Source organism: Choloepus didactylus, chromosome 21 (genome assembly GCF_015220235.1).
Source record: "Choloepus didactylus isolate mChoDid1 chromosome 21, mChoDid1.pri, whole genome shotgun sequence".
NCBI classification, from domain to species: Eukaryota; Metazoa; Chordata; class Mammalia; order Pilosa; family Megalonychidae; genus Choloepus; species Choloepus didactylus.
Window position 1 is genome coordinate 40445326 of NC_051327.1, and position 23156 is coordinate 40468481.

At 38.0% G+C, this 23156-nt stretch overlaps 1 protein-coding gene across 4 annotated transcripts in view; it reads right to left on the reverse strand.

Moving 5' to 3' along the window:
- The window catches only part of PARN (poly(A)-specific ribonuclease), a 235949-nt gene that overhangs the window by 48841 nt on the left and 163952 nt on the right, over positions 1–23156 (reverse strand). The window contains exon 23 of one of the 4 annotated variants that reach the window (XM_037814218.1): positions 21634–21799. The exons of the other annotated variants lie outside the window; for them this stretch is intronic. Within the exon in view, the coding sequence (XP_037670146.1) occupies positions 21790–21799 (10 nt within the window). The 3' untranslated portion in view covers positions 21634–21789. Of the gene's footprint in view, positions 1–21633; positions 21800–23156 lie in introns of those variants that run through there. 4 annotated transcript variants of the gene reach the window in all.

The following is a 23156-nucleotide window of genomic DNA, read 5'->3' on the forward strand; positions in this document are numbered from 1 at the left end:
CTTCAGGATAGACCATATGCTGGGTAACAAAACAAGTCTCAATAAATTCAAAAATATTCAAATCATATAATGTATATTTCTAACACAATGGAATGAAACTAGAAATCAATAATAGAGGGAGAAATAAAATTCACAAATATGTGAAAATTAAACAACATACTCTTAAACAATCAGTGGGGTAAAATGGAAATCAGAAGTGATATTAGGAAACATCTTGAGGCGAATGAAAATGAAAATACAACATACCAAAGCTTATGGGATGCAATGAAGACAGTGCTGAGGGGAAAATTTATAGCTCTGAAAGCTTACATTAAAAAAGATTTCACATCAGAGACCTAACCTAAAAATTGGAAGAATAGAAAAAAGAGCAAACAAAACCCACAGTCAACTGAAGGAAGGCTGTATAAGGATTAGGAAGAACAGAGATAAATGAAACAGAAAACAAATTAAAAAAACGATAGAATCAACAAAACCAAAAGTTGGTTCTTTGAAAAGATCAATAAAATTGAGAAACCTTTAGTTAGACTGACAAAGGAAAAAGAGAGAAAAAACAAACAACAGATATTGAAACTGAAAAGGAGGACATTAATACTGAACCTGCTGGAATAAAAAGGATGATAAGAGGCTATAAGAGAATACTATGAACATCTGTATGCCAACAAATTAGATAAATGGACACATTCTCAGAAACACATGAATACTTAAATTGACTCAAGAAGAAACAGAAGATCTTAACTAACCAATTACTAGTTAAGAGATTGAATCAGTAATCAAAGAAACAAACAAAAAAAAAAACCCAACTGAGAAAAGCCGAGGACTAGATGCTTTACAGGGGAATTCTATCAAACATTCAAAGACTTCACTCCAATCCTCCTCAAACTCATTCAAAAAACTGACGAGGAGGGAACCCTCCCTGACTCATTCTATGAGGCCAACTTCACCTGCATACCAAAGCTGGATAAAGACAAGACAAGAAAAGAAAACTATGGACCAATATCTCTTATGAATATAGATGCAAACATCCTCTACAAAATATTAGAAAAGCAAATCCAATAGCATATTAAAAGAATTATATACCATGATCAAGTGAGATTTATCCCTGGAATGCAAGATTGGTTCAACATAAGAAAATCAATTAATATAATGTACCACATTGTAAACAGAATGAAGGAAAAAAACACATGATCAATTTCAATTGATACAGAAAAGATATTTGACTAAATCCAGCACCCATTCTTGATAAAAACACTTAGAACACTAAGAATAGAAGGAAACTTCCTCAAAATGATACAGGGCATATATGAAAAGCCCACAGCTAACATCCTCCTCAATGGTGAAAAGACTGAAAGTTTTCCCTCTAAGATCAGGAACAAGACAAGGATGCCCACGGGCACTACTATTTTTCAACATTATATTGGAAGTTTTGAACAGAGCAATTAGGCAAGAAAAAGACATAAAAGGCAACCAAATTGGAAAGGAAGAATGTAAAACTTTCCCTATTTGTAGATGGTATGATCCTGTATACAAAAAATCCTGAAAGATCCACAACAAAGCTCTCAGAACTAATAAAAGATTCTGCAAAGTTGTGGGGTACAAGATCAACACCCCCCAAAATCAGTAGTGTTTCTATACACAAGGAATGAACAACTGGAAGAAGAAATCAAGAAAAAAATTCCATTGACAATAGCAATTAAAATAATCAAATATCTAGGTATAAATCTAACCAAGGAGGTAATGGGTTCGTATACATAAAACTAGAAAACATTGCTAAAAGAAATTAAAGAAGACCTAAATAAATGGAAGGATATTCCATGTTCATGGATTAGAAGACTAAATATCATTCAGATATCAATTCCACCCAAAGCAATTTACAGATTCAATGAAATCCCAATCAAAATTCCAACAACCTTCTTTGCAGAAATGGAAAAGCCAATCAAATTTACATAGAAGGGTAAGTAGCCCTAAATAGCTAAAGTGATCTTGAAAAAGAAGAAAGAAGTTGGAGGACGCATACTTCCCAATCTTAAAACTTATTACAAGGCCACAGCCATTAAAACAGCATGATACCAAGAGCCTCTGATTGCACACTTTGGATGTCACATCACCCTCATACCAAAGCCATATAACGATATAACAAGAAAACTACAGACCAATATCGCTCACAAATAATAGATGCAAAAATCCTCGACAAAATAACAGCAAACCGAATCCAACAGCACATTAAAAGAACTATACACCATGATCAAATGCGATTTATTTCTGCGATTGAAGGGTGGTTCAACATAAGAAAATCAATTAATGTAATAAACCGTAGAAAAAGATAAAATGGACTTCATCAAAATTAAAAACTTTTGTATGTAAAAGGACACTACCAAGAAAATGAAAAGACAACCTAGAGAATGGGAGAAAATATTTGGAAACTATATATCTGAAAATATCCAGAATTTTTAAAGGACTACAACTTAACAACAAAATGACAGAGGACCCAATTAAAAAATGGGAAAAAAGTCTTGAATAGCCGTTTCTCCAAAGAAGATACACAAATAGCCAATAAGCACATGAAAAGAGGCTCAAGGTCATTAGCCACCAGGGAAATGCAAATCAAAACCACAATGAAATATCATCTTACAACTACTAGAATGGCTACTATTAATAAGACAGAAAACAACAACTGGTGGAGAGGATGTGGAGAAATAAGATCACTTATACATTTTTGTTGCAATGTAAAATGGTGCAGTTGCTATGTAAGACATTTTGGCAGTTCCTCAGAAAGTTAAGTACAGAATCACCATTTGTTCCGGTCTGCTAATGCTGCAGTTATGCAAAAATACCAGAAAACGGATTGGCTTTTATAAAGGGGGTTTATTTGGTTACACACTTACAGTCTTAAGGCCATAAAGTGTCCCAGGTAAGGCATCAACAATCAGGTACTTTCATTGGAGGAAGGCAAATGGAGTCCGGAAAACCTCTGTTAGCTGGGAAGGCACGTGGCTGGCATCCACTTGCTCCCAGGTAGTGTTTCTAAATGGCATTCTCCAAAATGTTGCTCTTGGGATGTTTTGTCCTCTCTTAGCTGCAGCTCCTCTTCAAAATGTCACTCTATTGCTCTCCAAAATGTCACTCACAGCTGCTCTAGCATCTGGGCTGTGCGGCTCTTTTTAAAGTACTCCAGTGATGCAATTAAGACCCACTCTTAATGGGTGGGGCAACACCTGCACAGAAATAATCCAATGAAAGGTCTCCCCCACAGTTGATTGAGTCACATCTCCATGGAAACACTGAATTAATAGGTTCCAACCTAATCAACACTAACACGTCTGCCCTCACAAGACTGCATCAAACAACATGGCTTCTTCTGGGGGACATAATATAGCCAAACTAAAACACCATATGACCCAGCAATCCCACTTCTAGGTATAAACCCCAAAGAACTGAAAGGAGGGGCTTGAACAGGTATTTGAACACTGATGTTCAGTGTTATTATTCACATTTCCCAAAAGATGGAAGCAACCCACGTGTCCATCAACCAATGAATACATAAACAAAATGTGGTATATACATACAACGGAATATTATTCAGCCATAAAGAGGAATGAAGTTTTAATACACATGAAAACTTGGATGAACCTTGAAGACGTCATGTTGAGTGAAATAAACTAGACACCAAAGGACAACTATGTATGATTTCACTGATATGAAATAACTAGAATAAGCAAATTCACAGTCAGAAACTAGAATACAGTACAGGTTACCAAGGGCAGGTGGCAGGGTAGGGAACAGGGAATTAATTTTTAATTGGTACAGAGTTTTTGTTTGGGGTGATGGAAATGTTCTGGTAATGGATGGTGGTAGCACAACATTGTGAATGCAATTAATGACACTGAATTATATATTTGTAGGTGATTAAAAGGGGAAATTTTAGGTTGTATATATGTTACTGGAATAAAAAAAAAAAAAAAAAAAGCCACATAGGAATGTACAACACAAAGAGTGAACCCTCATGTAAACTATGGATTACAGTTAACAGTATAATTGTAACAGTCTTCTTTCATCAATTGTAACAAATGTACCACCCTAATGTAACGTGTTAGTAATAGGGGGAGTATATGGGAACTCGGTATTTTATGCATGATTTTCCTGTTAACCTACAACTTCTCTAACAAAAAAATATATTAAAGAAACACATTATGCTAAGTGAAAGAAGCATTCGCACAAGAGAACAGGTATTGCATGATTACACTTACATGACATTTCAAAAAAGGCTAAACTAACCTTTGGAGGAAAAAAAAATCATTAGAATGGTTGTAGATATTGCAGGGATTGACTGGGGAGGAAAAATAAGGAATTTACTGGGGTATCATTAATGTTCTGTAGTCATATGTCTTTGTCAAAACTTAGAACTCAACATTAGGTGGATAGTTCTATACATGTGGGGACAATTGCTTGAATTTTAGGTTTAACTGCAAATGATGATTTTGTATGCACTTGCTAGAACACATCATTTTCATTCTAACTGAAGGTTTTTGTGGTATTTTGGCCAACAAGGCCCATGCATCTGTAATGTTTCCCCTATTACTAACACCTTGCATGAGGGTGGTACATTCGTTACAGCTGATGAAAGCACACTATTATAACAGTATCCACAAACATCTGAGTCCCAACTATGCACCAAGGATTATGCTAGAAACATGGTCTTTGCCTCTGGTAGATTCTCATTTTTCTATGACTTTAAAGTTTACAAAGCATTTCCATAAACATTTTCTCAATTAATTTGCAACATATTTCTTAGTTCCTAATCTATACCCTCTCTTCTCAGGTAAAAATTCTCTATTTCCTAAGAAGGGTTATTGGTTACTGGTCACCCTGCCTGAGAAAGCCCTCAGATATGTGGGAAATTAATACATTTCATGTGCTTGCATATGTATACATATATATATGTACGCACACCAACATAAAATCTTCTCAACTAATAAAAATAAAAGCTTGAATGTATTCCATATAATTTAACTGAACCAGTCTTGGATCACATGTAGTTTTTACTGTATAGTATAAACCAGATTATGGAGTACTGCCTTTAAAATTTTTGATTCTTTATACATTTTTCAGATGCGCTTGCGTGTACAGACACTCAATAAATGCATGTGATAGGCATTCTTTTACAGGCTGATTTTAAACAAGTAAAAACAAGAGGCAAAACAACTTGCCATTAGCATGAGCTCATTTTGCATGCATAATTGTAATGCACAGAGAGAGCTAATTTATAATGAGTATGAAGTGCACAACTAAATCACTGTAAGAATGGTGATTAAAAATAAAATGTTACAGACACAACTTGTTACATCAAAATTGAACATTAAACCTTGATTAGCATTTATGTGGGGGATGCAGATAGCAAGCCATCCTGGTTGTAATGGCTATTAGATCAAACCTAGAATTTTGCTATGTTACTGTTAACTATGAAGCAGCTACCAATCACATTCTACAAGGGTGTAGATATTCACTGACTTCTTTTTAGCAGAAAAAATGCTCACTAATGGAATGGTCATATTCATAAGCTCCTACAAATTTCCTTTTCTGTAAAAAAATTTTTGCTTCTTTATTTTCAATGAGTGTACTATTTACATACAATAAAATTCAGCCATTTTAAGTGTAGGGATTGGTTAATTGGGGGAATTGTATACAACCATGAGACCACTACCAAAATCAAAATATAGAACAATTCCTTCTCCCTGAAAAGGTTCCTGTGACACTCTGCACTCAATCCCTGTACCCGCAACCTTCCTTTGGTTGCTATAGCTGGAGTCTATATTTTGCCTCTTCTAGAATTTCGTATGAATGGAATCATACAGTTATTAATCTTTTGTGTTTGACTCCCTTCACTTAGCCTGATACTTTGCAATCCATCCACACTGCTGTAAGTATTGATAATTCATTCCTTTTACTGCTGAGTAGTATGGTTACACCACGATTTGTTTATTTATAAACAAATTGATGGTTATATTAAAATTTTCAGGAGTTAGTTTCATAAGATATAATAATAAATACATGCAATATTATTATTATGAGCTAATATAATGTGACAAGATTATACATTTAAATTTTGCAAAAATAATCCTTTTTAGACTAATACCAATAGATATTTAGTAAAAGGAAACTGTGCCGGTTTGAAACTGTTACAGACCCCAGAAGTGCCATGGTCTTTTAACCCAATCTTGTTGGGTGGTACTTCTTGATTAAGTGTTTCTATGGAGATGTGACCCACCCAACTGTGGGTGAGACTTTTGATTAAATTATTTCCATGGAGCTGTGACCCTGCCCATTCTGGGTGTATTAGTTCACTGGAGTACTTAAGAGAAGCTAAGTGCCGTCACAGACCCTGATGCTTGGAGATGTAGCCAGAAAGACTGGAGTTTGGAGATGCTGAGCTAAGAAATGAAGCCCCAGGTTTGCCCTAGAGAAGCTAAGAGAGGACCCAAAGATGCTTAGAGAAAAAAACCCTGAGAGAACAAGCAAGGTTGCACAGGAGCTGAGAAAGAGAAGCTGAAGAGAGACAGAAGCCCAGAGATATTTTAGAGAAAGCCATTTTGAAATCACAACCCGGGAGCAAAGGATCAGTAGACACCAGGAATGTGCCTTCCCAGCTGACAGAGGTGTTCCAGACACCACTGGCTGTTCTTCATTGACTGTATCCTCTTGTTGATGCTTTAGTTTGAACACTCATGGCCTTAGAACTCTAAATTTGTAACATAATAAATCCCCTTTATAAAAACCAATCCATTTCTGGTATTATGCATAACAGCAGCATTAGAAAACCAGAATAGAAATATTAAAAGAAAACACTAGCACTGACAGGATAGCAAATAAATATCATTAAAAAATTGAACTATATCATAAATATTTACTATTTAAAAGTTATTCTTAGGTGAAATTTTAAAACACACATACATTAATTGCCCATTCTAAATTCTTCATCCTTATTTTGTGACAAATATCCTGGAAGTATAAGAATTTCTTTCATGTTGCATTGATGTTAGTCAAATTGTCCAGAGTATTAACACCAATCTTGCTCACATTCTTCCAAAAACGTAAAGAGGAGTGTTTTTTTTTTTTTTAGTTACAGTCTCTCGTTTATGCTGATTGCATCCCTCCCCCAATGCCTCCCCATTTTTAACACCTTGCAAGGTTGACATTTGCTTGTTCTCCCTCGTAAAAGAACATATTTGTACATTTTATCACAATTGTTGAATACTCTAGATTTCACCAAGTTACACAGTCCCAGTCTTTATCTTTCCTCCTTTCTTGTGGTGTCTCACATGCTCCCCATCTTTCTCTCTCAACCATATTCATAGTTACCTTTGTTCAGTGTACTTACATTGTTGTGCTACCATCTCCCAAAATTGTGTTCCAAACCACACACTCCTGTCTTCTATCACCCTGTAGTGCTCCCTTTAGTATTTCCTGTAGGGCAGGTGTCTTGTTCACAAAGTCTCTCATTGTCTGTTTGTCAGAAAATATTTTGAGCTCTCCCTCATATTTGAAGGACAGCTTTGCTGGATACAGGATTCTTGGTTGGTGGTTTTTCTCTTTCAGTATCTTAAATATATCACACCACTTCCTTTTGCCTCCATGGTTTCTGCTGAGAGATCTGCACATAGTCTTATTAAGCTTCCTTTGTATGTAATGGATTGCTTTTCTCTTGCTGCTTTCAGGATTCTCTCTTTGTCTTTGACATTTGATAATCTCATTATTAAGTGTCTTGGCGTAGGCCTATACATATCTCTTCTGTTTGGAGTACGCTGCGCTTCTTGGATCTGTAATTTTATGTCTTTCATAAGAGATGGGAAATTTTCATTAATTACTTCCTGTATTATTGCTTCTGCCCCCTTTCCCTTCTCTTCTCCTTCTGGGACACCAATGATACGTACATTATTGTACTTTGTTTCATCCTTGTGTTCCCGGAGACGTTGCTCATATTTTTCCATTCTTTTCTCCATCTGCTCCTTTGCGTGTAGGCTTTCAGGTGTTTTGTTCTCCAGTTCCTGAGTGTTTTCTTCTGCCTCTTGAGATCTGCTGTTGTATGTTTCCATTGTGTCTTTCATCTCTTGTGTTGTGCCTTTCATTTCCATAGATTCTACTAGTAGGTTTTTTGAACTTTTGATTTCTGCCGTATACATGTCCAGTTCTTCCTTTACAGCCTCTATCTCTTTTGCAATATCTTCTCTAAACTTTTTGATTTGATTTAGCATTAGTTGTTGAAATTCCTGTATCTCAGTTGAAGTGTACGTTTGTTCCTTTGACTGGGCCATAACTTTGTTTTTCTTAGTGTAGGTTGTAATTTTCTGTTGTCTAGGCATGGTTCCCTTGGCTATCCAAATCGGGTTTTCTCAGACCAGAACAGGCTCAGGTCCCAGAGGGAAGAAATATTCAGTATCTGGTTTCCCTGAGGGTGTGTCTTAGAAAATTGCTCCACCCTTTGATGCCTCTGGTCACTGTGCTTTTCTGCCCAGCAGGTGACGCCTGTTAGCCTATAATTCTTGACTGGTGTGAGGAGGTATGGCCGTGTTCCCCCAGGCTCTGGGGTCTGGTTCTGAATGGAAAGGGCCCCACCCCTTTCCTCCTAGACAAGACAGACCCCTCAGGTGGAGGTCATTAGCATTTCAATGGTCCCGCTCTCTGCTTGTGGTGTCTCCACCCTTCCCAGAGTCACGTCCCTGGAAACTGAAAATGACTGGGGCTTTCTCCACTGAGCCAAAAAAGAAACAGTCCCCTTCAGATCCAGTCCAAGGCGACCCTCCGGCTCTCCCAGGTCAGTCGTCACCCAAAGCCTCTGTCTGTTTTTTGGGGCTGCGTACCTGTAGTGAGCAGTTCACACTCGCTACTTAAAACCCCAGCTGGAGCTCAGCTGAGCTGTATTCGCTTGCTGGGAGAGAGCTTCTCTGTGGCACCACGAGGCTTTGCAGCTCGGGCTATGGGGGAGGGGGTCTCCCGACTTGGATCCGCAGGCTTTACTTACAGATTTTATGCTGTGCTCTCAGGCATTCCTCCCAATTCAGGTTGGTGTATGATGAGTGGATGGTCTCGTTCGTCCCCCCGCAGTTATTCTGGATTATTTACTAGTTGTTTCTGGTTTTTTGTAGTTGTTCCAGGGGGACTACTTAGCTTCCACTCCTCTCTATGCCGCCATCTTGCCCCTCTCCTCAAGAGGAGTGTTTTAGTTTCCTGGCTGCTCAAGCAACTACCCTGCAATGGGTTGGCTTAAACAATGAGAATTTAATGGCTCATGCAGTGAGGCTATGTCCAAATCAGGGCTTCATCAAGGCAATGCTTTCTTCCCAAAGACTGGCATTCTGGAGCTGGCTGGCAGCGATCCTTGGAGCTTGGCTACTCTGCACATGGAGGCCTCTCCTGGCCTCTCAGTTTTCTTCCAGGTTCTGTTGTCTCCCAGCTTTTGGCTGCTCTCACTGTGGCTTTTTCTCCGTCTGAATTTCATTCCACTTATAAAGGACTAAAGCATTAGGATTAAGACCTGTCCTGATTGAGTTAGGACATACCTTATCAGAAGTAACCTCATCAAAAAGTCGTAAAATGGTTTCGCAATCACAGGAATGGATTAAGTTTAAGAACATATTTTTCTGGGGAACATGAAGCTCCAAACCACCATAAGGAGGTAACATTTCCTAATTCATTCTACAAGGGCAACATCACTCTCATATCAAAGCCATATAGAGACACCACCAGAAAAGAAAATTACAGACCAATATCTCTTATTATTATAGATGCAAAAATCCTCAACAAAATACTAATAAACCGAATCCAACAAAACATTAAAACATCAAGTGGATTCATCCCAGGTATGCAAGGGTGGCTCAACGTAAGAAAATCAATTAATGTTAATACACCATGTTAACAGAATGAAAGAAAACAACCCATATATTCATCTCAATGCAGAAAATGCAGTGCTCCTTTAGAAAACTAGGATTGGAAGGTAACTTACTAAACATGATAAAGGGTATATATGAAAAACCCACAGTGAACATCATGTTCAATGGTGAAAGACTGAATATGTTCCCTCAAAGATCAGGATCAAGACAAGGATACCTTCTGGCCCCACTGTTAGTCAGTGTTGTACTGGAAGTTCCAGCCAGAGCAATTAAGCAAGAAAAAGAAAAAAAGGCATCCAAATTTGAAAGAAAGAAGTGAAAATTGCCCTATTTGCAGATGACATGATCCTGTATACAGAATATCCTGAAAAATACACAAGAACGCTCTGAGCTGATAAACGAATTCTGCAAAATGGCAGATACAAGATCAATATTCCAAAATTAGGGCATGGGGCAAGATGGCGGACTGGTGCGCGGTATGTTTTAGTTACTCCTCCAGGAAAGTAGGTAGAAAGCCAGGAACTACGTGGACTGGACACCAAAGAGCAATCTGACTTTGGGCATACTTCATACAACACTCAGGAAAACGTGGAACTGCTGAGATCAGCGAAATCTGTAAGTTTTTGTGACCAGAGGACCCGCGTCCCTCCCTGCCAGGCTCAGTCCCGTGGGAGGAGGGGCTGTCAGCTCCGGGAAGGAGAAGGGAGAACTGCAGTGGCAGCCCTTATCGAAAACTCATTCTACTGATCCAAACTCCAACCATAGATAGACTGAGACCAGACAACAGAGAATCTGAGAGCAGCCAGCCCAGTAGAGAGGAGACAGGCATAGAAAAAAACAGCACGAAAAACTCCAAAATAAAAGCGGAGGATTTTTGGAGTTCTGGTGAACATAGAAAGGGGAAGGGCAGAGCTCAGGCCCTGAGGCTCATATGCAAGTCCCGAAGAAAAGCTGATCTCTCTGCCCTGTGGACCTTTCCTTAATGGCCCTAATCGCTTTGTCTCTTAGAATTTCAATAACCCATTAGATCTGTGAGGAGGGCCCTTTTTTTTTTTTTTTTTTAAATCCTTTTTTCTTTTTCTAAAACAATTACTCTAAGAAGCCCAATACAGAAAGCTTCAAAGACTTGCAATTTGGGCCGGTCAAGACAAGAGCACAACTAAGAGAGCTCTGAGACAAAAGGCAATAATCCAATGGCTGAGAAAATTCACTAAACACCACAACTTCCCAAGAAAAGGGGGGTGTCTGCTCACAGTCGTCATCCTAGTGGACAGGAAACATTCCTGCCCATCGCCAGCCCCATAGCCCAGACCTGCCCCAGACAACCCAGTGTGACGGAAGTGCTTCAAATAACAGGCACACACCACAAAACTGGGCATGGACATTAGCCTTCCCTGCAACCTCAGCTGATTGTCCCAGAGTTGGAAGGTGGAGCAGTGTGAATTAACAAAGCCCCATTCAGCCATCATTTCAGCAGACTGGGAGCCTCCCTACACAGCCCAGCAGCCCAGAACCGCCCTGGGGGGACGGCACTCACCTGTGACATAGCACAGTCATCCCTCAACAGAGGACCAGGGGGTGCACAGCCTGGAAGAGGGACCCACTCGCAAGTCTCAGGAGCCATATGCCAATACCAAGGACTTGTGGGTCAGTGGCAGAGACAAACTGTGGCAGAACTGAACTGAAGGATTAGACTATTGCAGCAGCTTTAAAACTCCAGGATCACCAGGGAGATTTGATTGTTAGAGCCACCCCCCGTCCCTGACTGCCCAGAAATACGCCCCATATACAGAGCAGGCAACACCAACTACACACGCAAGCTTGGTACACCAATTGGACCCCACAAGACTCACTCCTCCACTCACCACAAAGGCAAAGCAGGGGAGAACTGGCTTGTGGAGAACAGGTGGCTCGTGGACGCCACCTGCTGGTTAGTTAGAGAAAGTGTACTCCACAAAGCTGTAGATCTGATAAATTAGAGATAAGGACTTCAATTGGTCTACAAATCCTAAAAGAACCCTAACAAGTTCAGCAAATGCCAAGAGGCCAAAAACAACAGAAAATTATAAAGCATATGAAAAAACCAGACGATATGGATAACCCAAGTCTAAGCACCCAAATCAAAAGATCAGAAGAGACACAGCACCTAGAGCAGCTACTCAAAGAACTAAAGATGAACAATGAGACCATAGTACGGGATACAAAGGATATCAAGAAGACCCTAGAAGAGCATAAAGAAGACACTGCAAGCCTAATAAAAAGCAGATGATCTTATGGAAATTAAAGAAACTGCTGACCAAATTAAAAAGATTCTGGACACTCATAATACAAGACTAGAGGAAGTTGAACAACGAATCAGTGACCTGGAAGATGACAGAATGGAAAATGAAAGCATAAAAGAATGGGGAAAAAAATTGAAAAAATCGAAACGGACCTCAGGGATATGATAGATAATATAAAACGTCCGAATATAAGACTCATTGGTGTTCCAGAAGCGGAAGAAAAGGGTAAAGGTCTAGGAAGAGTATTCAAAGAAATTGTTGGGGAAAACTTCCCAAATCTTCTAAACAACATAAATACACAAATCATAAATGCTCAGCGAACTCCAAATAGAATAAATCCAAATAAACCCACTCCGAGACATATTCTGATCACACTGTCAAACACGGAAGAGAAGGAGCAAGTTCTCAAAGCAGCAAAAGAAAAGCAATTCACCACATGCAAAGGAAACAGCATAAGACTAAGTAGTGACTACTCAGCAGCCACCATGGAGGCAAGAAGGCAGTGGCACGATATATTTAAAATTCTGAGTGAGAAAAATTTCCAACCAAGGATACTTTATCCAGCAAAGCTCTCCTTTAAATTTGAGGGAGAGCTTAAATTTTTCACAGACAAACAAATGCTGAGAGAATTTGCTAACAAGAGACCTGCCCTACTGGAGATACTCAAGGGAGCCCTACAGACAGAGAAACAAAGAAAGGACAGAGAGACTTGGAGAAAGGTTCAGTACTAAAGAGATTCGGTATGGGTACAATAAAGGATATTAATAGAGAGAGGGGAAAAATATATATGACAAACATAAACCAAAGGAAGATGGCTGATTCAAGAAATGCCTTCACGGTTAAAACGTTGAATGTAAATGGATTAAACTCCCCAATTAAAAGATATAGATTCACAGAATGGATCCAAAAAAAATGAACCATCAATATGTTGCATACAAGAGACTCATCTTAGACACAGGGATACAAATAAATTGAAAGTGAAAGGATGGAAAAAAATATTTCATGCCAGCTACAGCCAAAAGAAAGCAGGTGTAGCAATATTAATCTCAGATAAAATAGACTTTAAATGCAGGGATGTTTTGCGAGACAAAGAAGGCCACTACATACTAATAAAAGGGGCAATTCAACAAGAAGAAATAACAATCATAAATGTCTATGCACCCAATCAAGGTGCCACAAAATACATGAGAGAAACACTGGCAAAACTAAAGGAAGCAATTGATGTTTCCACAATAATTGTGGGAGACTTCAACACATCACTCTCTCCTATAGATGGATCAACGAGACAGATGACCAATAAGGAAACTGAAAACCTAAACAATCTGATAAATGAATTAGATTTAACAGACATATATAGAACATTACATCCAAAATCACCAGGATACACATACTTTTCTAGTGCTCACGGAACTTTCTCCAGAATAGATCATATGCTGGGACATAAAACAAGCCTCAATAAATTTAAAAAGATTGAAATTATTCAAAGCACATTCTCTGACCACAATGGAATACAATTAGAAGTCAATAACCATCAGAGACTTAGAAAATTCACAAATACCTGGAGGTCAAACAACACACTCCTAAACAATCAGTGGGTTAAAGAAAAAATAGCAAGAGAAATTGCTAAATACATAGAGACGAATGAAAATGAGAATACAACATACCAAAACCTATGGGATACAGCAGAAGCAGTGCTGAGGGGGAAATTTATAGCACTAAACGCATATATTAAAAAGGAAGAAAGAGCCAAAATCAAAGAACTAATGGATCAACTGAAGAAGCTAGAAAATGAACAGCAAACCAATCCTAAACCAAGTAGAAGAAAAGAAATAACAAGGATTAAAGCAGAAATAAATGACATAGAGAACAAAAAAACAATAGAGAGGATAAATATCACCAAAAGTTGGTTCTTTGAGAAGATCAACAATATTAACAAGCCCCTAGCTAGACTGACAAAATCAAAAAGAGAGAAGACCCATATAAACAAAATAATGAATGAAAAAGGTGACATAACTACAGATCCTGAAGAAATTAAAAAAATTATAAGAGGATACTATGAACAACTGTATGGCAACAAACTGGATAATGTAGAGGAAATGGACAATTTCCTGGAAACATATTAACAACCTAGACTGACCAGAGAAGAAATAGAAGACCTCAATCAACCCATCACAAGCAAAGAGATCCAATCAGTCATCAAAAAGCTTCCCACAAATAAATGCCCAGGGCCAGATGGCTTCACAGGGGAATTCTACCAAACTTTCCAGAAAGAACTGACACCAATCTTACTCAAACTCTTTCAAAACATTGAAGAAAATGGAAGAGTACCTAACTCATTTTATGAAGCTAACATCAATCTAATACCAAAACCAGGCAAAGATGCTACAAAAAAGGAAAACTACCGGCCAATCTCCCTAATGAATATAGATGCAAAAATCCTCAACAAAATACTTGCAAATTGAATCCAAAGACACAGTAAAAAAATCATACACCATTACCAAGTGGGGTTCATTCCAGGCATGCAAGGATGGTTCAACATAAGAAAATCAATCAATGTATTATTACAACACATTAACAATTCGAATGGGAAAAATCAAATGATGATCTCAATAGATTCTGAAAAAGCATTTGACAAAATCCAACATCCATTTTTGATAAAAACACTTCAAAAGGTAGGAATTGAAGGAAACTTCCTCAATATGATAAAGAGCATATATGAAAAACCCACAGCCAGCATAGTACTCAATGGTGAGAGACTAAAAGCCTTCCCTCTAAGATCATGAACAAGACACGGATGCCCGCTGTCACCACTGTTATTCAACACTGTGCTGGAAGTGCTAGCCAGGGCAGTCCGGCAAGAAAAAGAAATAAAAGGCATCCAAATTGGAAAAGAAGAAGTAAAACTGTCATTGTTTGCAGATGATATGATCTTATATCTGGGAAACCCTGAGAAACTGATGATACAGCTACTTTAAAAAGTAAAGATACTGCTTTAGCAAAGCAGCGGGATACAAGATTAATGCATATAAGTCAGTAATGTTTCTATATGCTAGAAATGAACAAACTGAAGAGACACTCAAGAAAAAGATACCATTTTCAATAGCAACTAAAAAAATCAAGTACCTAGGAATAAACTTAACCAAAGATGTAAAAGACCTATACAAAGAAAACTACATAACTCTACTAAAAGAAATAGAAGGGGACCTTAAAAGATGGAAAAATATTCGATCCAGCGATTGCACTTCTCGGTATATACCCGGAAGATCTGAAAGCAGTGACACGAACAGATATCTGCACACCAATGTTCGTAGCAGCTTTATTCACAATTGCCAAGAGATGGAAACAACCCAAATGTCCTTCAACAGATGAGTGGATAAATAAAATGTGGTATATACACACGATGGAATACTACAGTAAGAAGGAACGACCTCGTGAAACATATGACAGCATGGATGAACCTTGAAGACATAATGCTGAGCGAAATAAGCCAGACACAAAAAGTGAAATGTTATATGCTACCACTAATGTGAACTTTGAAAAATATAAAACAAATGGTTTATAATGTAGAATGTAGGGGAACTAGCAATGGAGAGCAATTAAGGAAGGGGGAACAATAATCCAAGAACAGATAAGCTATTTAACGTTCTGGGGATGCCCAGGAATGACTATGGTCTGTTAATTTCTGATGGATATAGTAGGAACAAGTTCACAGAAATGTTGCTATATTAGGTAACTTTCTTGGGGTAAAGTAGGAACATGTTGGAAGTAAAGCAGTTATCTTAGGTTAGCTGTCTTTTTCTTACTCCCTTGTTATGGTCTCTTTGAAATGTTCTTTTATTGTATGTTTTTATTTTATTTTATTTTATTTTTCATACAGTTGATTTAAAAAAAAAAACAAGGAAAAAAATATGTAGAGCCCCCTTGAGGACCCTGTGGGGAATGCAGGGGTATTTGGCCTACCCCACCTCGATGGTTGCTAACATGACCACAGACATAGGGGACTGGTGGTTTGATGGGTTGAGCCCTCTACCATAGGTTTTACCCTTGGGAAGATGGTTGCTGTAAAGGAGAGGCTAGGCCTCCCTATAACTGTGCCTAAGAGCCTCCTCCCAAAAGCCTCTTTGTTGCTCAGATGTGGCCCTCTCTCTCTGGCTAAGCCAACTTGAAAGGTGAAATCACTGCCCTCCCCCCTACGTGGGATCAGACACCCAGGGGAGTGAATCTCCCTGGCAACGTGGAATATGACTCCCGGGGAGGAATGTAGACCTGGCAGTGTGGGATGGAGAACATCTTCTTGACCAAAAGGGGGATGTGAAAGGAAATGAAATAAGCTTCAGTAGCAGAGAGATTCCAAAAGGAACCGAGAGGTCACTCTGGTGGGCACTCTTACGCACACTTTAGACAACCCTTTTTAGGTTCTAAAGAATTGGGGTAGCTGGTGGTGGATACCTGAAACTATCAAACTACAACCCAGAAGCCATGAATCTCGAAGACAACTGTATAAAAATGTAGCTTATGAGGGGTGACAATGGGATTGGGAAAGCCATAAGGGGCACACTCCACTTTGTCTAGTTTATGGATGGATGAGTAGAAAAATAGGGGAAGGAAACAAACAAACAAACAGACAAAGGTACTCAGTGTTCTTTTTTACTTTATTTGCTCTTTTTCACTTTAATTATTATTATTGTTATTTTTGTGTGTGTGCTAATGCAGGTAGCAGCGATTGATTTAGGTGATGAATGTACAACTATGTAATGGTACTGTGAACAATCGAATGTACGATTTGTTTTGTCTGACTGCGTGGTATGTGAATATATCTCAATAAAATGAAGATTAAAAAAAAATATTCCAAAATTAGTAGTGTTTCTATACACTAGCAAGGAACACTATGAAGAAGAAATCAAGAAAAAAAGTCCATTTATAATACCAACTGAAACAATCAAGTATCTAGGAATAAATCTAACCAAGGATGTAAAGGATTTGTACACATAGAACTATAAAACATTGCTAAAAGAAATCAAAGAAGGCCTAAATAAATGGAAGGACGTTCTGTGTTCATGGATTAGACAACTAAATATCACTAAGATGTCAGTTCTATCCAAAGTGGTTCACAGATTCAATGTGATCCCAATGAAAATCCCAACAACCTTCTTTGCAGAAATGGAAAAGATAATCACCAAATTTATATGGAAGGGTAAATGGACCCAAATAGCCAAAGCCATCTTGAAAAAGAACAAAGTCAGTAGACTCACTTCCCAGTCCTAAAACTTATTACAAAGCCACAGCAATCAGAACAGCATGGATAGACATATGGACCAATGCAAAAGAACTCAGTGTTCAGAAATCTGCCCTCACATTTATGATCAACCAATTTTTGACAAGGGGGCAAAGACCACTTTCTTAGGAAAGAACAGTCCTTTAACAAATTGTCTGGGAAAACTGGATCTCTATTTGCACAAAAAAGATGTGCCCCCCGCCCCCACTCCCCCATATACAAAAATCAACTCAAAATGGCTCCAAGGCCTTAATAAAAGGGTTAGAACTATCAGACTCCTAGAAGAAAACGTGGGAAGCATCTTCAGGACCTGTGTTAGGCAATGGTTTCTTAGACTTTACACCCAAAGCAGAAGCAAGAAAAGAAAAAACAGATAAACTTCTGTTCCTTGAAGGACTTTATCATGAAAGGAAAAAAACAACCTACACAATGGAAGAAAATATTTGGAAACCACACATCTGAGAAAAGATTAATCTCCAGGATATATAAAGAAATCCTTCAACTTTACAGCGAAAAACAAACAACCCAATTTTAAAATGGGCAAAATATTTGAATAAACATGTCTCCAAAGAAGATATACAAATGGCCAAAAAGCCCATAAAAAGATGCTCAACATCATTAGCTATAAGGAAAATGCAAATTGAAACTATTAGATACCATTCCGCATCCTCTAGAATGGCTACTATTAAAAAAAATTGAAAATTACAAGCGTTGGAAAGGATGTAGAGAAACAGGAACACTCATTCATTGTTGGTAGGAATATAAAATGGTACAGTCACTGTGGAAGACAGTTTGGCAGTTCCTCGGGAAGTTAAATACAGAATTATCATATGACCCAACAATCCGACTTCTGGATATATACCCCAAAAGAACTGAAAGCAGGGACTCGAATAGATATTTGCACAACAATGCTCACAGTGGCACTATTCACAACTGTCAAAAGACAGAAGTAACCCAAGTGTCCATCAACAGATGAATGGATAAATAAAATGTGATCTATACACATAATGGAACATTATTCAGAAATAAAAAGGAATGAAGTTCTGATACATGTGACAACATGGATGAACTTCGAAGACATCATGTTGAGTGAGATAAGTCATACACAAAAGGACAAATATCGTATGATCTCACTGATAGGAAATAATAAGAAAAAGTCAACTCAAAGTGAGAATCTAGAATTTAGATTACCAGCGGATGGGGTAGAGGCAGGGAACAGAGTTCAGGCTTAAAACACACAGTTTCTATTTGGGGTGATGGAAAAGTTTTGATAATGGATGGTGGTGATGGCAGCACAACACTGCGAATGTAATTAGCAGCAATGAATGATGTAATTGTGGTTAAAAGAGGGAAATTTTAGGTTGTATGCATATTACAAGAATAAAAATTAAAAAAAGAAATCCACGGAACTCCAAAACACAGAGAGTGAACCGTAAGTTAAACCATGAACTACAGTTAAGAGAATTATAATAATGTACTTTCATGAATTGTAACAAATGTACCACACCAATGCAAGGTGTTACTAATTGTGTGGTATCTGGGAACCCTGTACCGTATGCATGATTTTTGACATAAACCCAGAACTTCTCTAATAAAAAAAAAATGTTCAGAGTGTGTCAAAGCAAATTCAAGTCGGGTGTTAAGACTACATGTTGCTTCATACAAGCTCATTTCCTTGTTTTGTGATGAAAGTATTTTGTCTGCTTTCCCATTTTGGTTTTGCTGCTGAACATGATCCTACCTTTCCTAGAACAAATTTTAATCAGCTTCTAATTCTGTTCCCAAGTATTCCACAACAATAGCCACATCTTCTCTATTTCTTCTGTCAAAGTATTACAAAGAACTGTAGCCTATAGCAAATATTCAAATGCTGGAAAACCACCAGTGAACATGACTGAATTGTATTCAAACAACATAACATTCAAATACCCTACAGCAAGGTTAACACACTACACAGAATCATATTTCAAAACTGCCAACTTAAGGACTTATTTTGTTTCCAAAACATATTTCTTAGAACAAGACTCATATGATTCGTATAAAGTATATTAATATGTATAAACATTAATTGCATTTTATTTTTAAGAATGGTTCATTAAATGGTACAGCCACTGTGGAAGACAGTCTGGTGGTTCCTTAGACAACTAGATATTGAGCTACCCTTCAATCCAGCAATTTCACTTCTTGGATACCTGGAAGACCTGCAAGCAGTGACACAGACAGACATTTGGACACCGGTGTTCACAGTAGCATTATTCACAATTGCCACGAGATAGAAACAATCCAAATGTCCTTCAACAGATGAGTGGATAAACAAAATGTGGTACATACACACGATGGAATACTACGTGTCGGTAAGAAGGAATGAGGTCGTGAAACATATGACAATATGGATGAACCTTGAAGACATGATGCTGAGCAAAATAAGCCAGACACAAAAAGAGAGACACTGTATGTTACCACTAATGTGAACTCTGTGTAAAGTGTAAAATAAATGGTTTATATTGTAGAATGTAGGGGACCTAGTGAGAGACCGCAAATAGTGAAGGGGGAACAACAATCTAATAAGAACAGCTAAGTTATGGAGGGTAGACTTACTGTTATGGGAATGCTCAGGTACGACTATGGTTTGTTAATTTCTAGGGGGTACGGTAGGAACAAGTTCGCAGAAATGTAGTTCTTTTAGGTCATTTGTTTTTCTTATTCCTTTGTTGGGCTGTAGTTTGTTTATGTTCTTGGGGTAGGGTAGGAACATGTTGGAAGCAATGTAGTTATTTTAGGTTATTTGTTTTTTCTTATTCCTTTGTTTTGGTTTTATTTGAAATGTTTTTTTTAATGTTTGTTTTTAAAATTTTTAATACTGTTAAAAAAAACAATGAATGTTAAAAATAAGTAAATGAACATTGGGGGGAGGAGGGGAATAGAATGTTTTGGATGCTCTTTTCTATTTTAATTTTTATTTTATTTTTTGGAGTAATGAAAATGTTCAAAGATTGATTGTTGGTGATGAATGCACAACTATATGATGATACTATGAACAACTGATTGTACACTTTGAAGGATGGTATGGTTATGTGAATATATCTCAATACAATTGCATTAAAAATGAAGTTCATTTTACACAGTAATGAATAGTCTTCATGTCTAAACAAACCTGCGTGAACCTACTGCTGTCCACTTCCCATCTTCAAGAACTTTCTTCTTCCTTCTCCATTTTATTCTATGGTTTTTATTGAATCAGTTTTTAAAATCTAATATTACACATTACAACTCACATCAAGTTTTCTAACTAATATAAATAAAGTTCACACGTTCAAATGTTAAAAAAAAAGAATGGCTCATTAGTAACAGGCAGGAATGAACACACTCAAAATATGGCACCGGTGACAAGTAAACTGACTAATTTGACTGTGACCCCTTTTCTTGCGTGTGCCCCTGTCCCAGTTATGGAAATACTGACTTCAATTTTTGATTCCCTGTGTCACTGATTCCACTCTTGTTTTATACTTGATGTCAATGAATTCTTCAAACTAGTCATGCCTATGTTGATTTTAAACTGTAATTCCTGCAGAAGAATTATAACACTTTTCCTCCTTTTTCTGATTCCTTACCTGATTTTTCTCAGAATTTGGAAAAGCATACAAATTTCCCTAGAAATGCCAGGAAAGAATTCCTGCACAGAAATACTATCGAAAATCAAATGATCACAAAGGTATTCTCTGTATTCTGATCCATTGATCTGTCTTTCCCTATGCCAGCACCACACAATCTTAATCACTATAGTTTTATGGTAAGCTTTAAAGGAAGATTAGTTCCTTTAGTTGGCTGGGAGGTTCATGCTGCTAGATAAAATAATAGCCACCTCTCATTTTAAAGGGCTGCCCAGTTGACAAAGTTTTCTTATTTCCTACTTGTATATGGCCAATCAAAGATAAACAAGTGTTTTCTTTCTCATTTTACAGACAAGAAGCCTCATCTTCAGAATAAGTGACTTCTCCCAGGTCATGTGATGATCAGGAGGATGTGAAATTCCGCTCGAAATCCAGTGCTGTTGGAACTGCTTCATGGCCTCCTCCCTCCGATCTTCTCAGGACCACTTCTCCCCATTGTTCAGGTCCCAACTGAAAAGGGACCCCTCAGAAAGGCTTTCCCCAACCCCCGAGGAACCCAAGGAGGCCATTACCCTGTAGCGTTCACCCCTCTACTCTGTCTTCTTTTCCACCTACTATGTATCTCTGCATGTGCTTCTTATTTCTTTACTTGTTTCTCATCTCTCTCTCCCACCAGAAGGTATATTCCAGCAGCAGGATTGTAAACTCCGTGTTGACCACAGTAGACTCAGCACTGGCAGTCAAGGTTTGCTGAAAGGATGAAATAAATGAATGGTACACCCCCACCCCCACCTCCCAAAAAACAGTAAGGCAAATGCCGAATTGTTTATTTCCTCCTGAATTAGATATATGAACATGGATTACATTCCAATGTATAGTCAACTTCCTAGTATGTCTTGATAAAAACACATTTCCTAGGAGACGTAGCTAAAGGAAAGAAGGAATGCCCTACTTTGCAAATTATCTCACACAGTAAAATAAACTGAGAAAATCTGGGTAAATGGGAGCTAGAAAAATGCCTTTTTATTGTATTCACCAACTCTCACACCGAATTCAAAGTCCTGGATCAGGACTGTGCCTGTGTTCTAGAGCATGATCCGGGTGGATGGGGGAGGACGGCGAGCAGCACGCTTGGCCCAGAAGCCAATCCCTCAGAGCTCAACGAGAGAGACTGTGAATCTTACTTCTGATAAAGTATTTTTAATTTGAAAAGTAAAATTTACATTAAGCAAGTCTATATGATAGCTACCCAGTAATAAAGGATATCTCTTGTGGAATGAGGGTGTGTGTGAGAGATAGTGACAGAGACAGAGAGACAAAAGAAGGTGTGTTGTGTGTGAGCTCAGTTCAAAGCATAAAGATTATTTATAAATATGGGATGGACCTAAGTGACAGAAAATTTGATTCAAGGTTACAAAAAGCCAATGACATTCAATTAGAAATACTTTCACAAGAGTAGTTTGAAGATTTTAAACATCCCCTATTGTTAATGCACTGTAATTCAACATAGTTCAACTGATGACAAATACGAAAGATGCTTCTCTAATACCAATTTCTAAATTACGAATTTACACACAACAAAACAATTAGTTGGAGTAGTATTCAGAACATGAAATTTTTCAGAGGTGAGAGTGAAATTTATTTTTGCACTGAAATTCACCTGACTCTGATGAAATGATTTACTAATCAAATCAGTAATGTAATGAAGGTATAGGGGACACCTCCTCCTCCAAAGCCCAACTATTTCTGAAATAAGCTCTTTTAAAAAATTTCCAAGAAGCTAAACATGGCAGATTGAACACACATTTATCTCTGCTCTCTCCTCAAGCCCACTAAACCAACAGAAAGGGGAGGATAACACCTGCAAAAGAAAAGAGAACAGGCGAGGGGAATTGGAAGATAAGGGATGTCAGCTTAGTTTGGAGATAATTGATCTGGGGATGAAAAGTAGGAAAAGAGTGCTAAAGAACTTTGCATAGAGGAATAAACAGAAATCCAAGTGTTCTGTAAAAGGCTGATTCATCCCAGAGAGTCCTGCGAAGTCTCAGCAAATAACAGGCATCAGGTTCCTGAGACAGGAGGTGATAAGGTCTGGGGCCCTATCCAA